Source organism: Grus americana, chromosome 8 (assembly GCF_028858705.1).
Source record: "Grus americana isolate bGruAme1 chromosome 8, bGruAme1.mat, whole genome shotgun sequence".
NCBI classification, from domain to species: Eukaryota; Metazoa; Chordata; class Aves; order Gruiformes; family Gruidae; genus Grus; species Grus americana.
The window spans coordinates 28,747,411-28,767,546 of record NC_072859.1 but is presented as its reverse complement, the minus strand read 5'-3'; the positions used below and the strand labels follow the sequence as shown (position 1 = coordinate 28,767,546).

Below are 20,136 nucleotides of genomic sequence, written 5' to 3'. Positions count from 1 at the left end.
GCAAAAAATGGGCCATTGCCTCTTGACAGTTATCAACAATCCATTATGTGTATCTTTTATTGCTTTCTAACCATTAACTTAGTTCTTTTGTTATAATGTGTAGGAAATCTCAGTACAAGTTGATAAAAACTAATACACTAATGATTTTTTTTGTCTATTTTCTAACTGGTTTGCCCTGCAGAAGCTTTGATGTGGTATCTCTTTGTACGTTTCTTTGATTGATTTGAATTGGTCTGCCTCCAGAAACTAGGTGATTAATTTAAGTTTGGCACAGGGCCATTTCTTTTCCTTAAAAGTGGGACAGTGTTGTCATATGTTTAGCAGCTCTCCTGTTTCCTTCCAAGCAGGCTGTATATCAGTGGCTGGAGAAACAGGACTACACATTATGGCGATGGTGTTCGTGATGGCCCCTTTTATCTTGTATTGTTGGCCTGCTGTTTTCCATACTTTAGAGTTGTGTGCTGAATATGGCACGCATTTGACAGCACTCACTGTGGGACTAGTGAGAAGTTCATGATGTACTCCTCTCATTAGGACTAGATCAGAGGGATTTTCACTGTTAGCAACGCGGACTTATCTGTGTATTAATAATGTTCTGCCTGTGGTCAAAGGAACAGTCACATCTGCCTGTGGGAACCAGAGGTCTGTATATTCCTCCCCCCCTCCCCCCTTTTTTTTTTTTAAGGAGCTTTTAAAGTTTTATTTTAGACAGATGTCTTCTTCTGGATCTTGGTGTCCTCTTGACCATGTTCATGTCAGCTCAATTAGTTTATGCTGGCTGTTACTGCACTGACAGCATTCAAAATCCTGCTGTCAGCAGAGCTAAGGAAGAAGGAAGCTCTGAGTTAGGTAATGACAAGTAATGTTGGGGGACAGGCATCCTGCTGGTGCAAGTGTCCTGTGGGCACGGTGCAGGACATACAGGACTTGCAGGTGTCTTGTGTGTCCAAATGCAGCATTAATCTCTTCTAGTAGGACACAATTAAATTGTGTGTGAACTTTTGTTTTACAAAGGACTACAGAAATCCCTTCTGAAAGTCTGCAACGTCCTTTCTGTTAAATTAGGGATCCCCACTTGCAAAAATGGTTTGATTTCTCATTCTTTGTATTTCCAGCTATTTTGCAGCTACTGAAGTGGCATTTCTGTGTCTTTGAGTAAGCTCTGATGCATGCTGTGTATTTTATGCAGCTGGGTGATAGCAAAGACGACTAGCTAATTCTTAACCCCCCTGATTATTAAATTAATTGTTTTTATTTACTTTTGAATGTCTTCATCTCAGGCAAAACAGATTTTCCTTTTTGTATATTTTCTACATTGAAGACTGTATGAAATGTGCAGATCTATGGGCAGTTGTAAGCATGGTGTGGCTTTCCACGTAGCTGTATGCACATTCATCTATTTAAAAAAAAAAAAAGCAAAACAAACCCAAAACCAACCACCACCACTAATACATGTGGAGGAAATGAAGATTCTTTACTCGCAGAATGCAAAATAAGAGTGCTGCTTTGTCGCCTCAGTAATGTACTTCAAGGAAGGAAAATTACCTCTGCTGGCAGCAAGGTAGCCCAGTCTTTGTTGTCCTACAAATCCAAACTGCTTTCTTCTGAGACTTTTAATAATAGCGATAGTTGATGGCTCAGGTGATGTAGGAAAGTGTTCAATATATTGCCACTGTGACAGTCACTTCACATGACTTTGATGAGAGCACAAATTGCACTTGATCCTGTTGTGTCTCTGCATCAGTCTTGGTCCGTTGCCCGCAAGTGGTCTGTTAGACATCAGAAAGTGGTCAACAGAGCAATTACAGTTTAAAATAAAATGGAGCCAAACCCAATAAAAATGTCATATATATGTTCTGACACATACAAGGAAACAAGCGTACTAAAGGGAGAATAAAAATAGCAAATGTCTAACTTGTGTGTTCTAAACTTTTGATTGTTTTGAACAAAACTATTATTTTTATTACATAGGTTGGTCCCTTGGATTTTTTTTTTCCCCCAAAAAACTTAGATGGTCTTTGGATTTGTTTTCTTGTTTGGGCAACCCTTTGCTCTTTCAAAAGAGGCTGAAGAACACTGCTTGGATCATGTTAACATTGCCATATCTTGTGATTTTTATAAGGAAACCCATGAAAGCTCTAATCAATGCTGTAGCTGCTGATATTGTGTAAATATCCAAGAATGTCAAGTTTCGGAGTGTTGTTCCTGTAAAGAAAGAGGCTGGGAAGGGGCCGGTTTCTGGCTTGTCTGTAGAGAAGGATTTGAAAACTGAAATTAATTGTTTTCCTGGGGTCTGTTATCCCAAAACTTTATTAGATTTCCGTGCATCTTGCCTGGAACTATTCAGGTACAAAAACACACTCAAAATGCACTTTACCCCAACAAATAATAGCTAAATCATGTACTAGATCCAGATGGACGTTTGGTTTCTTCAGTTTATTATTTTTGTCTTTTTCTTTCTTGGTCCTAAGGCAGGTGAACGTATAAGAAATTCAAACTCTTCTTCCCCCACCCATGAGCAAATACCTGTGTCCCCTTACCGGGGCAAAGCGTTGTCTGAGAAAGGTTGTTTAGGAACTTGGTGAAAACAGTTTTAATTTCTTTAAATTGCTCCTCTGCTGAGACATCGTGCATGTTTCATGGAAGAAGTCTTGACAGCCTCAGAGCTTTCATTGTGGAAAAGTGGTGCTGTGCAGCGTCATTCTGGTCTCATATTTTTAAGGCACTGCTAAAATTTTAACATTGTAAAATCATTTCTTTAGTAGGTGACTTAACTGTATTTAGGGCTCATTTTGGTCTACCATATTTAAACGGATTGAGGCCAAGTTTACAACAGATTGAGTGTTGTAAACAACTTTATGGAAACCTTGAATTAGCATTAAATACATGAATTATTTTGTCCTTCAATTTGAGGGCAGTCATTTGGGAAGATTAAAAAACTGATAGCTCCCAAGGAGATAGGTTTGTTTTTTGGTTTTTTTTAATTTAAGGCAGTTAAGAGTTAAGCCTTTAAACCTGTTTTATTTAGTACTGTTTCATCTATGCTTTGTAGTTTTGTTGATTGAATCAGAAGGGACTAATTCTCACATTGCTGATTGAAAGAGAGTGTAACAGGGTAAATATTTTTCCTACAGGATAAACTGGTATAGCTCAGCAAAGTGTCTTCTAGATGAACACCCTTTTGTTCCTATTAAACTGGAATAATTCTTCAGTATCTGTGAAGAAATCCATATCTTTCAACCCTTCATATTCTAGCAAATATCATGGTTTGCAATATATCAGATAGTCTTCTAAATACCAAAGGGATTGTGTTAAAATAGTTTATTTTGTTTTATAACTATTAATTTTAATTTTTCTAATAGAAAAAGCCTGCTTTATTCACTGGAGGATAACAAAAGTTTTGTGATTATGTGTTTTATGGCTGTATTGTGTAGCCATGTGGCTGTGATGATGCATAGGAAATTTTAATGTCTGGCCAGAAAGAGAGCTGAGGAGATTTTTAGGTAAAACTTTGCTGTCAACATTGTAAAGGAACGCAAGCTGCGTCTCCTTTCCAAATATTGGATGAAATTTAGTTCCTTAAGAAATGAGCTCCTTTATTTAAGTTTTTCTTGCATAGTGATCTCAGAAACTATGGGACTAATAAACTTAGATTTCTGTTCATGGAAAAAGACTCTTGTTTCTTGTAATAGAGAGGGGTTTGTGTTCTGAGAATAACCCAAAAGCGGCAGCTGAGATCACAGTGGTGCCTAATAGTAGTGTTGTAGCTATATGTAGGCATTACCTGCCCACCTTAGTTTTGCAAATACTTATTTTCAGAGGCTTGTACCTCTGTATTGGCAATTTCTATGAAAATTGCTTAGCATTAATTTATCCTGAGACATTCAAATTTAAGAGCAAATTTCTGGAGTATATTAATGGTGAAGTGGCTGGTAATGAGGTATCTAAAAGTAATTTGTAGTATATTACTCCATGACTAGTTGAACTGAAAATTGCATGTGTCTTATGAATGTGTGTTTGACAAGCAATTAATCGGTCATGGAGTCATGCTGGGAACGTATGAGTAGGAGAAAAATGAAGTAAATTATATAATTTGAGAACCAGCACCTGTGCCAATGCGGTGGCTAATTTGCAGGTGAACCTTAATCATAAAAGATTTTACCATAGAAGCTAGGAGTCATCTAGACCCATCAAGCTTTCAAAGCAAAGTGTTTTTAAAATGGATTTACTTATTATACTGTCAGATATCTTAACAGTTCTGCCCTCGTTTTATTTAAATATGAAGTCTCCTTAGCTGGTCCTGCAAGACCTGGGTTGCTGCAGTACCAGCAGTATAGCATGGGCTGTCGAGAGGTGTAAGGAGAAATACTTGAGGCAAATTGTAGGTGTCCATTTGGAAACGGACTTTCTGGTTTCCAAATACTTAAGTGATACCTTGCATAATTATTCTTTTATTGTTGATTATTGATTAGGCAGTCTGCTGACTATGGCTAGGCTAATTTGAAAACTGTAATAGCAGATGTTTCATGTTATTACGTCTTTATAGTAAAAGGGTCTTAGTCTGTAGGCAGTACTCCTACGACTTTTTGAGTTACTTTTTGCCCTGAGATTTCATCCCTGTTCTGTCTTTTTAGTACTTGCTAAGAGCTAGTATATCATAGCAAAGAGTGACTTTATTTATTTACTTAAGGCTGAACAAAAAGCATGTTGTCATGGAGTAGCTATCCCCAACCTGTACATTTTAGTGTTGCCATTCCAATTTACATAAAATAATTAGGAGAGGGGTAGAAATGTGGGAATTCAGTACACAGGTATTTTTTCAGGCTTAGCCTTTGTTTTGTCTGACCCTCCTGCTGTCTAGCTTAATGTTTTAAGGAGTAACAAAATATGTTTTGATATCAAGCATAAGCATTTCTTTCTGGTAAATTAGAAGGCAAAGCAGTATTAGTGTAAAAAGGTGTGACATTAATGACTAGGGCCAAAATAACTATATACGTGTGTCAGAAAGTAGCAGACACATCATGGTCTGCTCTTCTCCATTTCTATATTGAATGAGTTTTGAGTGGATAGTTCAGAATAGATTATTTTCCTTTATTCCCGCTGAAATGGAGTTTCCACTTGGATAGATAATTATCCTTAAGTTTCTTATAAATCTGTTCATATTATTTATTTTCATTGCACTAGGAACATACATCCAGTTACGAATTTATTGAGATTGCGCTTTGTTTGTGGAACTATGCAATGACAATATAAAATTAAAGAACTGTGCAAAATGTGGGGTTTCTTTCCCAGGATGACAGAAGTATATCTAACTGTTGAAAGGCTTCCTAGTGCATTTCGGCATGTTGTAGGAACTACGGGAAAAAGTTTGCTGAAGCCACCAAAGAAGTAGGGAGAAATGGGAAACCACATCTAGAGTGCTAATTGTAAACTATTTCAACGCGTGCTCTCTTGCTGATGAAGTGAATCATCTGTATGAATATATTCATGTGGCATTTTTTGATGAAATGTTAATTTTTTGCTTTATTAGCAATTCTATTGTTTTGCAGCTTTTCATGAAGTATATTTGTTGTAAAGAAAGCAAGCTGAAATAAAGCAGAATGCATAGAAGACATTTCATTGTAGTTGAATTACAGCTTTTGGTTAAATTTTAACCACGATGGGGACAAATGTTGGCATTCTGTAAAAACTTTGTGGGTGTAACTTCACGTCTAGCACTTGGAAATACTTTGAGACTTGCAAAGCTGGGGAAGCGCCAGCAAGTATAACACAAGCTACAGGAAAAAGCTGACTCGTTTCTTTGCCTTGAAAAGCCTGCCAAAGATAACAAAGGTAGAAGTTGCTTCTGTTACTACTGGGGCATAATTAGTATTTTTTTTATTTAAATATTATTGCATTCATTTAAAAATCCAAAGCGAATAATATTTTTCATAACTGACTCATAGCAGTCATTACTTGTTAAAGGAATGGTTTCAAAGCTGTGTATGTAGGAAGGTGATAGTGTATCTTGTTTGTAAAAAGCCTCTGGTCTAAAATAATTGGTATTTCTGCAGAACATCTTATGGAATTTCTTCTTTAGAATTACACATCGCAGACTTGCCTGTAGCAGGCAAGATTTGGTACTTGCATGAAGCTGCACAGAAGTCATGTTCCTCTGCTTGGGAATCATACAATCCCGATGTCTTGGGGCAGAAAGAAGTGATTGTGTTTATAGCTGATTTCAGTAAACCTGCATTTTGGTAATCCAGATTGACTGCAGTGGTCCACTAGCACTCGCAGTATATTTTTGGCAGCATCAGTTAGTAAAACTTCTGCTGTTTATTCCCAAATTTTCAACTTCTTTATTGTTGTAAACTGACCACAAGAAAAGTGTATCCATAGTCTGTCATACTTTTTATCCAGTTTCCTGAAATCACAGTATCGGCAGGTCAGAACAAGTGTTTTGACACGTCTGCATCTGGCATTACCTGTTATTATCAGTTCTGTTGAAAACACAAGCCCGAATTAGTATTTGCCAAAAAGAAAGTTATTAGGGGAGCATTATTTCCAAACATGTTACTGAAATATATGCGTTTAGCAGAACCCTGCAAGTTAGTTTCATTGTTAGAAATACTTCTATACTCGAAAGGAACTAATAAATCTTTGCGCTTCTCCTGTTTTGCTTTACTGTTGTATATAAAAGTATGTTCCTTTGTCACACAGATTTATAGTTTGGAAGCAATTTAAAATTCACTTTTGTCTTTTTGGTCCTTTCATGCATGTTTTGTCTCACTAATGCTTTCCTTTATCTCTTATCATTTAATTATTTGTTTTTCCTCTCTGGATAACATTTGTTCACTTTAGGGTTTTGTTTCCTTTTTCTTTTTAAGCTCCCCATTGTACGAAGCATTTGGAGTTTTATCTTCCATTTATTTTGTTTGACTACCAAATAAAAGAATGGATTTTAAATGTTTAGGATAACCAATTTATCATGTGAAAGCAACAAAGTTAGAGTAAGAATATTGTATTTCAGGCGGAATATCACATTTAGCCCAAATTAGGAGTAGAATTAGTTGCAATCGAATTACAATTGTAAATAGGGTAGTACAAATGACCCTTTTGATGCTGTGGAAATATGTTGTAAAATACAAAAGATAAGAAGTAAATTTTCTAGTGTATTATAGATTGCTTAATGAGGGCATTTTAGTATATTTCATTACGCTTTTAGCTTTAAAACAAAACATGTTTAATTTGTTTAAATTCAACAAATCTGGAGTGATCCTCGAGCAGGATGGATTGATAGCCCAGAGGAATACTGGCTGATATTTCCAGAATAACACCAAAACCTACATACATGGTTTGTATCTTCACTTGTGTAATCAGACTGAGAAATAAACGTAAGATTATATGCTGTCAAATATTAAAATAGGTTTCTATTTGCTTTGTAGTGTGAAACAACAAAGCAACCTTTTTTTTTCCCCAGTTATATTTCAAAATATAGTCCTAAAAGCTGCTAGCACCCCTTCCTCTGAGATGGTGAGCTGTCTTTACTTCTGCTAATGTAGAAAATGGTGTGGGGTAAACTTTCTGAATTTGCAATTTGAGAGAAATTGGTTTTATATCAAGGAGATGTTAAATATATAATAGGAAGAAAAGGCAAAATGAGCAGGAAAGACACAAAATACAGAACTTTAGGTTTTTTTAGCTTACCAAATGTTTTAAACCAAAAATAAAATCTATGAGTTGTAGCATTTGGGGAAGAATATAGATTTTTGAAAGTCATAATAAATGAATCCTTTCATCAAAGAAAGCTCTTACTGAGTTTCATAGAAATAATTAAATATGCGGATTATGAGGCTATTACATGAAGTAGAATGCAATAAAAAAATAATTACTAGAAATCTGAATATCTCGGACCTGTAGAAAATCGTGGGGTTGGAAGGAAATGCCCCATGAGGAAGTTACTCCATTATATTTCCCCGTGACTTTCTGAAGCAGTTGATACTGTTTGGTTGGACATCTTTGGATTATGGATTAAATAATCTGCTATGGCAGTTCCTATTACCCTCTGTCTACGTCTCATTCATGTATTGTGTTTGTTTAATGTAAACCTTCTCAACCTCAGCTAAACAAATGTAAAGCTCTGTGTGGGCTTTATTAAGTAGACTGGAGTGGTCTTGCTGAATTCAGTCAAACCTAAATAAGCCTTTTAAAATTCTGTGTGAGCTGATTCATACATAAAATTGTACTGATTGCGTTAAACTGATATGGTTATTTATCTCAATGAAGCTCATGCAGCTTTCACATCTGCATGGTATTAACATCTCTAGTCTCTTCTGAACACGTTGTTCTTCCAGCATCATGCTGCTTGAACTTGCTTTCTTCTTTTGCTTGGAGATGTCTTTTCTCATATTCTGTTTTAGAAAGTTGATCTTATGTTGTGCTTTGTAAAAGCTCTTGCTCTTAATTGAGGTAGAAGTTTGAATGGGGAAAGTTTTAAAGGATCTGTATCCAGGGCAGGATCTGCATCTGTCAGCCAAAACCATTCTGTAGTATGGAGGTTGGAAAGAAGAGGGAACAAGAGATGGCCACGGAGGAGGATCTTCTCCTGCCTCACTCACTGCAAAAGCCTTTAATTGTGCTTTTGCCAGGGTCTGCTTTTAACTTGTAAGATAATTCATTTAAACATCATTTTTAAATTCTGGAAATTTAAAAAATACCTCCCATCAGTAGTTCATGAAGAGGAAGGAATACCCCACCTCGTTTGAATATCCAATCACTATATGAAGACTTCTGCTTTTAAATAATGTGATTGGCAAATCCAGTCTGTCTTCAGACTTGGTGATAACCACTGAGTATTTTAAACTTGGAAATTTAATGTTTGTATGATCTAAAATACCATAGTCTGTTCATGGTTATTCATAGGACCCTCATTCCCCTGGGATGAGAGTCACTGTGAGATGTGCGTAATTGCTTTTAAATGGTTAGTACTGTATTTGTGTATTTTGAGAGAAGTCATCAACATTGTTGCTTAATCTGGTTGTTAAGAAATGGTGGCTCTTTTTTTTCTTTCTAACACTGTTTTGTACTCATAAGAGATAGTCACATTTAGTCAGAACTGACTAATCTATTTAAGTTAATATTCCCTTGAGGAAAAGCTTTAAATTTCACAGTCTGCTTCACAGCGTTCTTCAGACACTTAAAGAATTTCAATCTGTTTGTAGAATACCGCAGAGTTTCTGGATTGCCCAAACTATTAATGAATTTGGTAACCTTTTATTAACCCTATTGCTTTATTGTTTTCTATGTTTGCGGGAAACAGCAAAAAAATTTGATTTAATATATTTTGATACTGGAAGCTTGCTGCTGAAATGAACACCAAAAAAAGTATTGTTACTTTGAACCTTTGTAATTGGCACTCCTTGGTCCGGTATTCCTGTCTTCCCATTCATTTAAATGAACAGGATTCTTGGTACTGTTTATCGGATATATCCTATATTGTTGGATGATGGAGTCATAGAACACTTGAGATTGAAAGTTACTTCTGGATGTTGGTCTGGTCAAAAGCGGTTCCAATTAGATCAGGTCATGCAGGGCTTAATAAATTCTTAAATAAACTGTTTTAATTCCTGGATATCTCCAAACAAAGTGTATAAATCAAGTATAACTAAATTTGGCTTATAATTTCTTAAAATAAGATGTGGGTCTGGTTGTTTGAATGTTATCATTGAAACAATAATTATATCCTTGCTTCTATTCCTCTGTTCTGAGTTTGAACAGTGTTGCAGTAGAGTTTGTGTATGGGTAGCATTGAAACACACCTAAGATTCTTGGCTTTGGGGAAAAAAATAATAAAAACCTTATAGTTTTCCACTTAAGGTGAGTTTCACTCTTTAAATAGTGATAGCATTAGAACAGGCAAATACCTGTCGGAGCTGTGGTACCCCGTATCCAGCAGCGACAGTCGTGGATATACAGTGTGAGAACAGCATAAGTGTGGGGTGCTACTTCCTTGGTAGCGCTCTCAGCAACAGGTTATTGGAAGCTGAAGAAATTTTCTGAGCCAGACGTGGTATCTTTATATTTAATAACCCATGAATAGTTTTCATGCACTTGTTATTAAAAATTGTTTCAAGGGTAATACATCTTTTTAATTACTGTATATTGGTCACCCAGCCTGTTTTTGATGATCAAATGATCCCTGTTTGGAAAGAAAAAAAATTTGATATCTTTGAATGTTTGTTTAACCATAGAGACCTGATCCTCTCTCAAAGGGGACTGACATTGGGGAAGAACAGCCTGGAACAGATCGTGCCTTAATAACTTGTTCTTTTTTTTTTATATAGTCACAACCTTGCTCCTATGAAATTCTAAAGCAGATGGTTGTTCCTTTTTCTTATTTTCTTTGCAGAGTCTACTTATAGATGTCTTGTAAGAACATGAGTATTTAATATTTATGCAATATCTACATGTGCACTGCTACCATTTGCCGTCTACATAATTTTAGTCTTCCATCTTGCTTAACAAACAGTGTCCAGACTCTTTATTTTTACAGTGTGGTTAATAGAGGTCTTTCCATCAAAAAAGTACATAATGCTGCTGCTGGTTTTTTTTCTTACTGCTGTGCTGGTTAAATGTCATCAAGTTTACAAAACTGGGGATGTGAACAAGTCAGTTATTCCGTTTTAAAGAAAATAGCTTGGAGCCTCTATCGTATTTAACCCCTCTAACTAGGCTTAGAGAAGGTTTGAGCTGATTTAATCCTCTGAGCCCAAGACACAAGCTTTGACAGAAAAAGTGTGGAAATGGCATGCTGTGCTATATTTCTTCACAGCTGAAGCAGCTTCTTTTTCTTAGAGTAAAGAGAATTCCGTTGCACCAGCACGTTATTATTAGTGTTGGCCCTGTGGTACCCTGTATCCTATAGATGCAAAATAGAGGATATTTTTATCTTTCAATCAACTTTACGTGTTGATTGATGGGAATGAAATGTATGTTACTGAAGAGTGGTGGTGGGGGAAACAATCCAGAAAAAAACAAACCACCCCAAACCTCCCACTTTTTCTTGAAGGTTCATTAGATGAACATGATTGAGAGCTATGTGTGACTACAAAACCCACAATGATGATAAATGAGACACGTTGTTAAAAAGAAAGCACCAATTACTGCCATGCGCTGGATAAACTGATCTAAAAACTGATCCGGTAGGAAGCTTTGTTTCCAGTGTAATTTGGTACAGCCTTATGGGTAGTTGCTGTAGCTCACGGATACCTGTGACCCTTTTCCTTGTCTGTGTTTTTTTTTTTGCTATTATTTATGCAATATTTGTGTCTAAATACATGATAAATCTTACTGCACAATCATAGTTACTTAGTTGAGTTCAGCAGAAATACTTTTTGACTTTATGTAGCCTTACCCATTAATGGAAATTGTAAAAATTCATGCTTCTATATTCATAGAAAAAGAAAGCATAGCATTTAAAATTAGATTGTATCAAGATTTGTGTTTATTAAGCACTTAAGGTGCATTTTTAATGTCAGTTTGTAAAAATGATGTTGGTAGATGATGACTGTCCATAGTTCAGTTGCAGTATTTGACTTGATCCTCCTGGAGTACCAGGGAATCGATGAGCTGCTGAATGTCAGTGTTACGGTGTTCATTAGGGACAGACACTCGTTCACCAGGTATTCGGGCCAACAGGTCAGGTATATCTGACATATGAGAATGGATATTAAAAGTTGTGATAGCAGAAACGCGTGAATCACTGCTGGTACAGCAGAAAATGGAGATTAGTGGGATGCTACAAGCTCTCTTTAATCTCATTGTTAAGCCTAACAAATACGTACTTGTGAACACAATAAAGATCATGAAAGAGCAGAAATAGAACTAGTCTTTTGAGGTCTGTTTTTTCTCCTCTCTAATTTTTTTTTTTTAAATTCTTTCTCATTCCTTGTCAAATTCCCTTCTGTGCTATTCCACCTTAATCCTAGCCCAACAGTGGGCAGACTAAAAGGCTGGAGTTAGGTAGGGTTCTGACATCTTTACTCCCATATCTTCTGGCAATAATCAGCACAAAGTTTAATCAGCTGAGGAGTAAAATGTGTAAGTCACTTTCACCACCTCATATGCTATCACTTTCACTGCCCCTCAAATCTGAAAAATCCTAGCAATGAGATGATTTTAAAACACTTTCTTGGTGGTATAAAGCAGTCTGAAATAAGTTGTCTTCTAAATACTGTTGAAGAGAATCTTACTTGCTTTCCAAATTTTTCCTTCATCCTGACTTACATATAATTTCAAAGTTTATACAAACATCTATAGCATCAGATGTGCTGGAAATGGATTAAAACTTTATGCAACATAGATTGGAGCAATGCTGTCACAGGCTGTAAAGATAATTTTGTTAGAAGTGGGGTTTTGAACTTGCAACTGGGGTATATTGTGGCTATTTGAAAAATTAAAGACTCATAGAATTGTTTAGGTTGGAAAAGACCTTTAAGCTCATCAAGTCCAACTGTTAACCTAGCACTGCGAAGTCCACCACTAAACCATGTCCCTAAGCACCACATCTACACGTCTTTTGAATACCTCCAGGGATGGTGACTCCACCGCTTCCCTGGACAGCCTGTTCCAGTGCTTGCCAACCCTTTTGGTGAAAAAAGGTTTCCTGATATCCAGTCTAAACCTCCCTTAGTGCAACTTGAGGCCATTTCCTCTTCTCCTATTGCTTGTTATCTGGGAGAAGAGACCAACACCCACCTGGCTACAACCTTTCAGGTGGTTATAGAGAGTGATAACGTCTCCCCTCAGCCTCCTGTTCTTCAGTCCAAACAATCCCAGTTCCCTCAGCCACTCCAAATAATGCATTTTAATACGAGATAGAATTCATTAGGATATTTTTATGGGTAATAACTCTGTAATTTCAAATAAGACCAAATCTGAAAGCAGCTTGCCAAGTTTGTACTTACACACCTATAAGTAATACTTTATTTTCATGATTTGGGATGGGATGATATTTAGTACTTAATATTTAACCGCATAAACCTTACTTAAAAATACTTCCTTTTCTACCTGAAGATTGTTTGAATTTTGGGCAGTAGTAACTTCTGCGATTCCCTGGCACATGAGGACTCTTAAGAGGCTAGATGGTATTTGTGTGTGTGAGCTAGAAGCAGGTTGTCTAGAAGATGTAGGTGTGATGGAGGCATGCATGTTGTTGAGTAGCTGTTTGCGCCAACTTCAGCAATTCCTGAACCCATCAGGCTCGCAACATGCAGTGGTTGTGCAGGTTTATAGGTTTGTGGAGGTCTGATGCTGGTGGGAAACGTTAGATTTTCTGTGTACGTGCTGTCTGACTGCCTCGTCTGCGCATGGTTAGCTCAATGTATTTGAAAGCAATATGTTCACTGTGTCTATGTACCAAACGTACAAAGTGTTAGATTTACTGAGCATGGGCCATGCAGTTTATTCCCATGCATTCCACCTGGGAAATCCATTGCGCGCATGTAGGAGTCTGAGCTTCAGTTCATGTTTGTTTTCACTTAGATATGGTTTTTATTTTATGCAGGTACTTTAATGACTATATTGTTTACCAAGGATGTTCACTGAATGGAGAATTATTTTATGGCATATTTTAAAGCAAGCTAATCACTCTTTAAAACATATTCTAAAAGTTCTGATTTATTTTTGTTGCTCTGTATGCTTGACTCAAAACTTGTTTTCTCTTTTCAGGCAGCTATAAATGGTGTAATACCACAAGAAAATGGCATTCTACAAAGGTGAGCACAGAAGGCTGGAGTAGTACACACAGACAATGGTGCTGGGTAATAGTTATGTTTTTTGTTCCTGAATCCTAAGAAGATGATGTAATTCTCCTCTTAAAGTAGTTTCTGGAGCCACAAGTTCAACTCCTGGCAGAGCTAATTTAATGTTCAATTTTTCTGCACTGATGGAGGACCAGCTCGAACCCCTATTCAAATCAGTTAATTTTTATTTTGACTTCACTGGTTGTTGGGTCATTCTGTGCAGGGTTGTCTCTCTACGTAGTCTGGATTTTGGTATGCTTTCTTGGGTGTCAGGACTTGGTTTTATTTTTTTTGCAAAGATATAAAAATTTGCAAGGCAAATCCGCAGATGTTCCTGGCTACGTATTTTCTTTTTCCTTTTGCATTTTTAAAGGTATTGATATTCCATGCTACCCTGTCCCCAGCCAAAAATGTTTGTATTTTTGTAGGTTGTTGTTTGTCTGTTTGTTTGTTTTTTTAATTGAAGCAGCAGGTACTGTGCTAGATAAAGTAAGGTTGCTCCCTTCTAAAAGTAGCTTTACTGATTTTCTTTCAGCTTCTGAATTAAATTTTGGCTTGTATACTGATGCCTGGATATCTTGAAGTCACTGAAGCATGAGGTCCTAAGTGCTGATGAGGCAATTGAAAACACCAGAACAGGAATTGAGCTACTTGAGAGAGACAGTAAAATAGTGTTTAAAATTTTGTTTAGAAAAATACTCCATGTACTATTTTAAAAAGTTTATTTTAGTGATCAAAAAAGATACTTAATGTAGGTAAAGCAGTGTTTTGGCATCTCTGTGAATACTTACTAAAGCTATTGTTAAATAGAGTCAGTTTTGATTCAGGGTAAAACCTTATTTGCTTGGTAAAGTTACTAGATGTTTATTTACCATAAGGCCTACCTAGTCTGTTTGAGATCAAGTCTCGGTTGTGTTGAGCACTCTTTCTACCTGTGGTAATAAGTCCTGACCTCAAAGTATTTATATTCAAAATACCAGAATGTTTGGAACCATTTGATCAGGGGAAAGGAGCTGGGGAATAGTTATGCCTGACTTGGATAACAAGCTGGTCCAGTGTCCACTTCCAGCTTTCTTCCATGCTAATTTATTCATTTTTAGAAATGATTAGACAGTTGAATGTGTCTCAAATATTTATTTTTTTTTCTTCCACTGGAAGCGGTTTAAAAGGAGGCTCAGAAGACTTAGAAGCCTAGTTTCCAGTGGGTTTCAGATGAGGCTTATTTTACTGACGTGAGGCTTTTTATGTTCCATTAGAGGTTGCTGGTCAGATATGTAGGATGTTTTTTTGTGGTGGAATCAAATAGAATTAATACAATTGGACTTGAAGTAAGTTAATTTATTGAAGGGAAAAAACCCCACCGTTTTGTTTCATAATTCAGTTTTGCTGTTTAAATAAATCAATCCAGTCCTGATAATCAGGATATTCATTGCTTCTTGGATCTGTTAACAAAATGTTTATAGTACTTAATTCACAGTTGGCCATCACATTAAGACAGTAACATATCACTCAGTTTTATTTTCAGGATTTAAGGTATAAAACTGTTTCCTGTACTCTTTAGACCTCTGAAATCATGCTTTGACCTTTGAGTATGGGTCTTTGTAGCTGGGAATTCATCCTTCTAAGCCTGCTGATGTGAGAAGTGAAGGAGCCCCTTATCTTACAAGGATAACATGATTTTCTTTTTCAAATTTGGAAGGCACAACGATGGGGATTTGCAATAGCTATGTATAATTTCTGCACTTGTGTGACATGCATGCAATCCAAATTTATGCTTTTTTTTAAGTCCTGGCCTCCTCTAGATGACAGATTTGACTTGCTATAAGAAGCATTTCCATTGAGAGATCTCATGATACCTTAAAGAAGGGTGGGATGCTTTTTTAAATAAGTTCTGTTTAGAATGGAAATGAAGCAACTTATATCTCAGCATTTCTTAAATCCTTCTTTGCTCAGCTTCCATCCTTTCAGTGCATATGTTTTATTACCTTGCATCCTCCATCATGATATCCTGTAACTGCCCAGCATGTATGATAATCTTCATGATAAGAACATCTCTAAGGCAAAGCTCTAGGCTTGCCCTGTGAAGTTGTTTGTGTTCTAGATATAATTTCTGTACATCATAGGTTTGGTTGTTTTTTTTTTTTTTGCCTCAGTACTGTTCCTTAAATGTCATGTCTTGCTACCTTTGTTTCTAATCCAAATTACATACTTCTTGTGGAGAGGCTTACTGAGGAAGATGAAGTGCTTCTGGGTAGCGAGGGTTTTCCCATTTATTCTGACCTGTAATGCTGTATATATCCTTGAACCAGGTATGGAAACATCCTTATGTGAATGTCCAGAGGGCTTGAAGGGTTTTGAACTTAAAGGCAAGCTAAAATTCCACATTGCATTACTGTTGTACTTCTAGGTATACATATTTTTTTGCAATACATACCTCATTATTTTAATTTATTTACCGTAAGTACGTAACTATTTTCATATCTGACTTGTTTTCCACTAATTTGGTATTGGGAAATACCAATACATGTGCAGTATTTTAAGCTTTATTTCTTATTTTCATTTCCATGGGATACTAGCCCAATGATGTAGAAAGCTGGTTGTTGCCATGGTGACAATTTTTATATGGTCACAACACTCCTGGAACAGGAAATAATCCATCTTATCAAGATAATTCTCACATTAATTACATAGTAAACTTTAGAATGATATAATAGCTTAAATGCTGGTTTGTCATCTAAGCTGTTCTCCTATAGCACTTCTGAGTCTCCAAAATGTTAATATTGCTGATATGAAAGCTATTTGCTAATTATTAATAAAACAGTATTTTCAGATATGACAGTATAGCTTACTCAAGAGGTATGTGCTGTGGACTGCAGTAAGTGAATAATACTGTTCATTTTGCTTTGCTAACTTTCATTTAAACATATTGAGCTGTGCTATTTAAAGCTTCTCGTGTGCATATCTTTCAGTGAGTATGGTGGAGAGACTTTACATGGACCAGCGTATGGCCCCACAAGTCATTCTACAGCAGCTTCTTCAACTCCTTCCTCATCCTCAGCATTTCGCCATGTAGTGCCATCTAGACAAATAGTGGAAAGACAACCTCGAATGCTTGACTTCAGGGTTGAGTACAGAGACAGAAATGTGGATGTGGTACTTGAAGACAGCTCCACAGTTGGTAAGGATTTGTAGAAATGAAGTGAAAACTGTTGTGGTAAAATTGTTAAAACAAACAAACAAGACCCAACTCCAAAAATCCAAATCCCCAAAAAAGGCAAAGCAAAAGAAAACTCCTCAAAGAAGAAAAAAATCCCCCCCGAAAATACAGCCTCCACAGCTACTAACCAGTTTCAAATCTCTTTGCAGCTTTAAAAAAAGCAAAATTTCACTAATCCATTGTAAAGGTTAGTGATTTATGAAATATTTATTTTGAAATCTAGTTTTCTTATGAACTTGCTTCAGAAACAAAATTGAGATTACTGATTAAGTTGAGGCATGAAAATGTAATTTGGGGAAGGATTAGTACAGATGCAATCTACTAATAAGCGGATGATCTTGACATTTCCTTTTCCAATCTGTGTGGCATCCTCTTCTGTGTAGGATTAGTGACAAGATTTAGAGGAATTCTTTCCGATGTGAAGAGCATTGTTGCATTCTTCTTTTTTTCAATTTTTACTTGATTTGTTTGTGCAAATTAAGATTTCTTTTGTAAGTTTATTGTCTTTATCCTAAAACTGATGCATTTTGTAACAGTATGTTAGAAGTATGCTATTGTTAGTATTGCAGAGCATGTTATTTTTTACATTCCCCAAACTGTGAGTTAGTTTACTTTTGCTAAGGATGAAGAGGTTATTTCGTGGGTTTTCTGATTTTTTTTTTAAGTGAAGACTCTATACAGATCAAAATAAGGAACTAAATGAAGAAATAGTTGATTAAAATAATTTTCTCTGCTACAGCCTTTTGTCTGTGATGATATTTTGATATTGAAACTTTTGATTTGTTATTTTAGCATTCGATTTGGTATTGGCTGGTGCCACCTAGTGGCGATTAGGTTGAATTCCCGATTAGTGTTTCACGTTTTCCACTGCACTGAGTTGCATCCATGCAAAGCAGATAAAAAAAAGCCTGATGTCTGATTTGATCAGACTTTTGCAGCCGTAGTATTTTATTTTTTCTTATTAACTTCTTTCAGGTAGAAATGATTAAGCTGTAGGGCAGAAGCAGTCAGTGTAAAACTTTTGTCTGTGTCTTGGCAAATGAAGATTGAGGATTGTGTTTAAAATCCTGAGAGAAGTGACCAAGGCAATAGTAGAATTTCAGTTGTGGACTTTAGGAGAGAAGATTATTGGCTTTTTCAGGGATCTGTCTGATCCCATGAGAGACTGCCCTGTGGGTAAAGGGGCCCAAGAGAGCTGGTTGATCTTCAAGGACAATCTCTCTAAAGCTCAGCAACAGTCCCTTCCAACATGCAGAAAGAGGAGCAAGGATGGCAGAAGGCCAGCACAGAAGAACAAAGAATTTCTGACTAAGCTAAATGCAAAAAAAAGGTACACAGAAGGTGGAAGGTAGTGATGGGCTTCTCAGGAGGAATGCAGAGGTGTTGCCAGAGGATGCAGGTTTGGAATTAGGAAGACCAAAGCTCAGGTGGAGCTGAAACGACTGAAAGATTAGAAGGGCTTCTGTAAGTACATCAGCATGAAAAGAAAGGCTAAGGAAAGTATGAGCTCCCTGTTAAATGGCGATTGCTGAACTTGGTCTGTGGGAAGATTATGGAGCAAATCTTTCTGGAAGCTCTTTCTGAGCACAGGAAAGAAAAGGCGGCGATTTGGAACTGCCAGCACAGATTTGCTAAGGGCAAATTGCGTCTAATCAATGTGACTTGTCTTTTATGATTTGATGACTGGTCCTGTGGACAAGGGGAGAACAGCAGATGTCACTTTGACTTTACTAAGGCCTTTGACATACACTGCTGTAGTATTCTTATTGTCATAAGGACTCGATAAGTGAGCTGATAAGGTAGGTAGATAATTGCCTGGACTGCTGGGCTCAAAGTCTGTCTGGTGAACAGTTACTAGTTTAGGGACGTCCCTTGGGTTGATCCTGGAGCCATCATTGCTTAATGTCTTTATTAAAAACCTGGTTGTTAAGGTGAATCTTCTTGGCAAGTTCACAAAGAATACCAGATGAGAGAAAGTGGCTGATACACTGGAGTGCAAGCCTGCTATTTAAAGGGCCCTGGACAGCCTGGAGAAATCTGCTGTCAGGAGCCTCATGAAGCTCAAAGAGAGCAAAGTGGAAGTCCTGCATCTGGGATAGCATAACTCCATGTTATCCCCTCTGATAGCTGGCTGGAAAGCAACTTTGCAAAAAAAAAAGGGATCTAGGGGTGCATTAGCTGTGCACCCTTGTGGTGAAGGTGGCCAGTCATGTCCTAGGCTGTGTTAGCAAAAGTGTAGCCAAGGGATCCAGGGAAATAGTTATTCCCCTCTATTCAGCACTTAGAAGACTGCATCTGGAGCACTGCATCCAGTTTTGAGATCCCCAGTACGAGAGAACTGTTGACATTCTGCAGTGAGTCCAGCAGAAGCCAGCAAGATAGTGAGGGGACTGGAGCACATGGCAACACGTGGGGAGGGGCACAGAGAACTGGATTTGTTCAGCCTGGGGAAGGGAAGGGGAGAGGTAGAGACCTTACCTCTGTCTACAGCTACTGTATGGGAGGACACAGAGAAGATGGAGCCAGACTCTTCTTGGAGATGCATGATAATAGGATGAGAGGCAATGGACGCAATTTGCAACAATAAAAAATTCCTGTTAGATATAAGGATTTATTGTTTGCTGTGTGGTTATGGTTTGTTTTTTTTTTTTTAAGTTGTGAGAGTGGTGAAGTACTGGAACAGGCTGGCCAGAGTAGGTGTCAGACTTCCATCCTTAGACATGTTCAATAGTCAGCTGGACAAATCCTCGACTAAGCTGATTTAATTAGACATTTGAGCTGGGCTTTGGCTAGATGACCTCCTGAGGAGGTGCTTCCAGCCTGAGTTATTTTATGACTGTAATAACTACAGGGAGAGGAGAGCATTGAAATGTGCAAACGGTTGAAAAAGCTGTCAGAGCAGTCAAATTGTATGAACTCTCCAGTTCTTTAGGTCAGGATTATTGATAATGGAATTGGGTATCAAAAATACGCACCCTCTTTATTGCTGGCAAAGCGCATTGCTCCAGATAGCATGCATCTGCGGATGTGTGTGTTTAGCATAAGCAGCATAGGACTATTCAAATTTATGTCCAAATTATCAAATGTGATTCTCCAATCATTCATGTTTTATGTGATTTATTTTTTTTAAGCTTC

The 20,136-nt window shown here is 37.1% G+C and overlaps 1 protein-coding gene across 3 annotated transcripts in view; it reads left to right on the top strand.

The window, feature by feature from the left end:
• FAF1 (Fas associated factor 1) overlaps positions 1–20,136 on the top strand; it is a 176,954-nt gene that overhangs the window by 27,701 nt on the left and 129,117 nt on the right. For all 3 annotated transcript variants that reach the window (XR_008578004.1, XM_054833154.1, XM_054833153.1), the window contains 2 exons: positions 13,711–13,757; positions 16,754–16,962. Coding sequence is in view for 2 of the 3 variants with exons in the window: in XM_054833154.1 (XP_054689129.1) it covers positions 13,711–13,757; positions 16,754–16,962 (256 nt within the window). In the remaining variant the exon portion in view is untranslated. The remainder of the gene's footprint in view (positions 1–13,710; positions 13,758–16,753; positions 16,963–20,136) is intronic.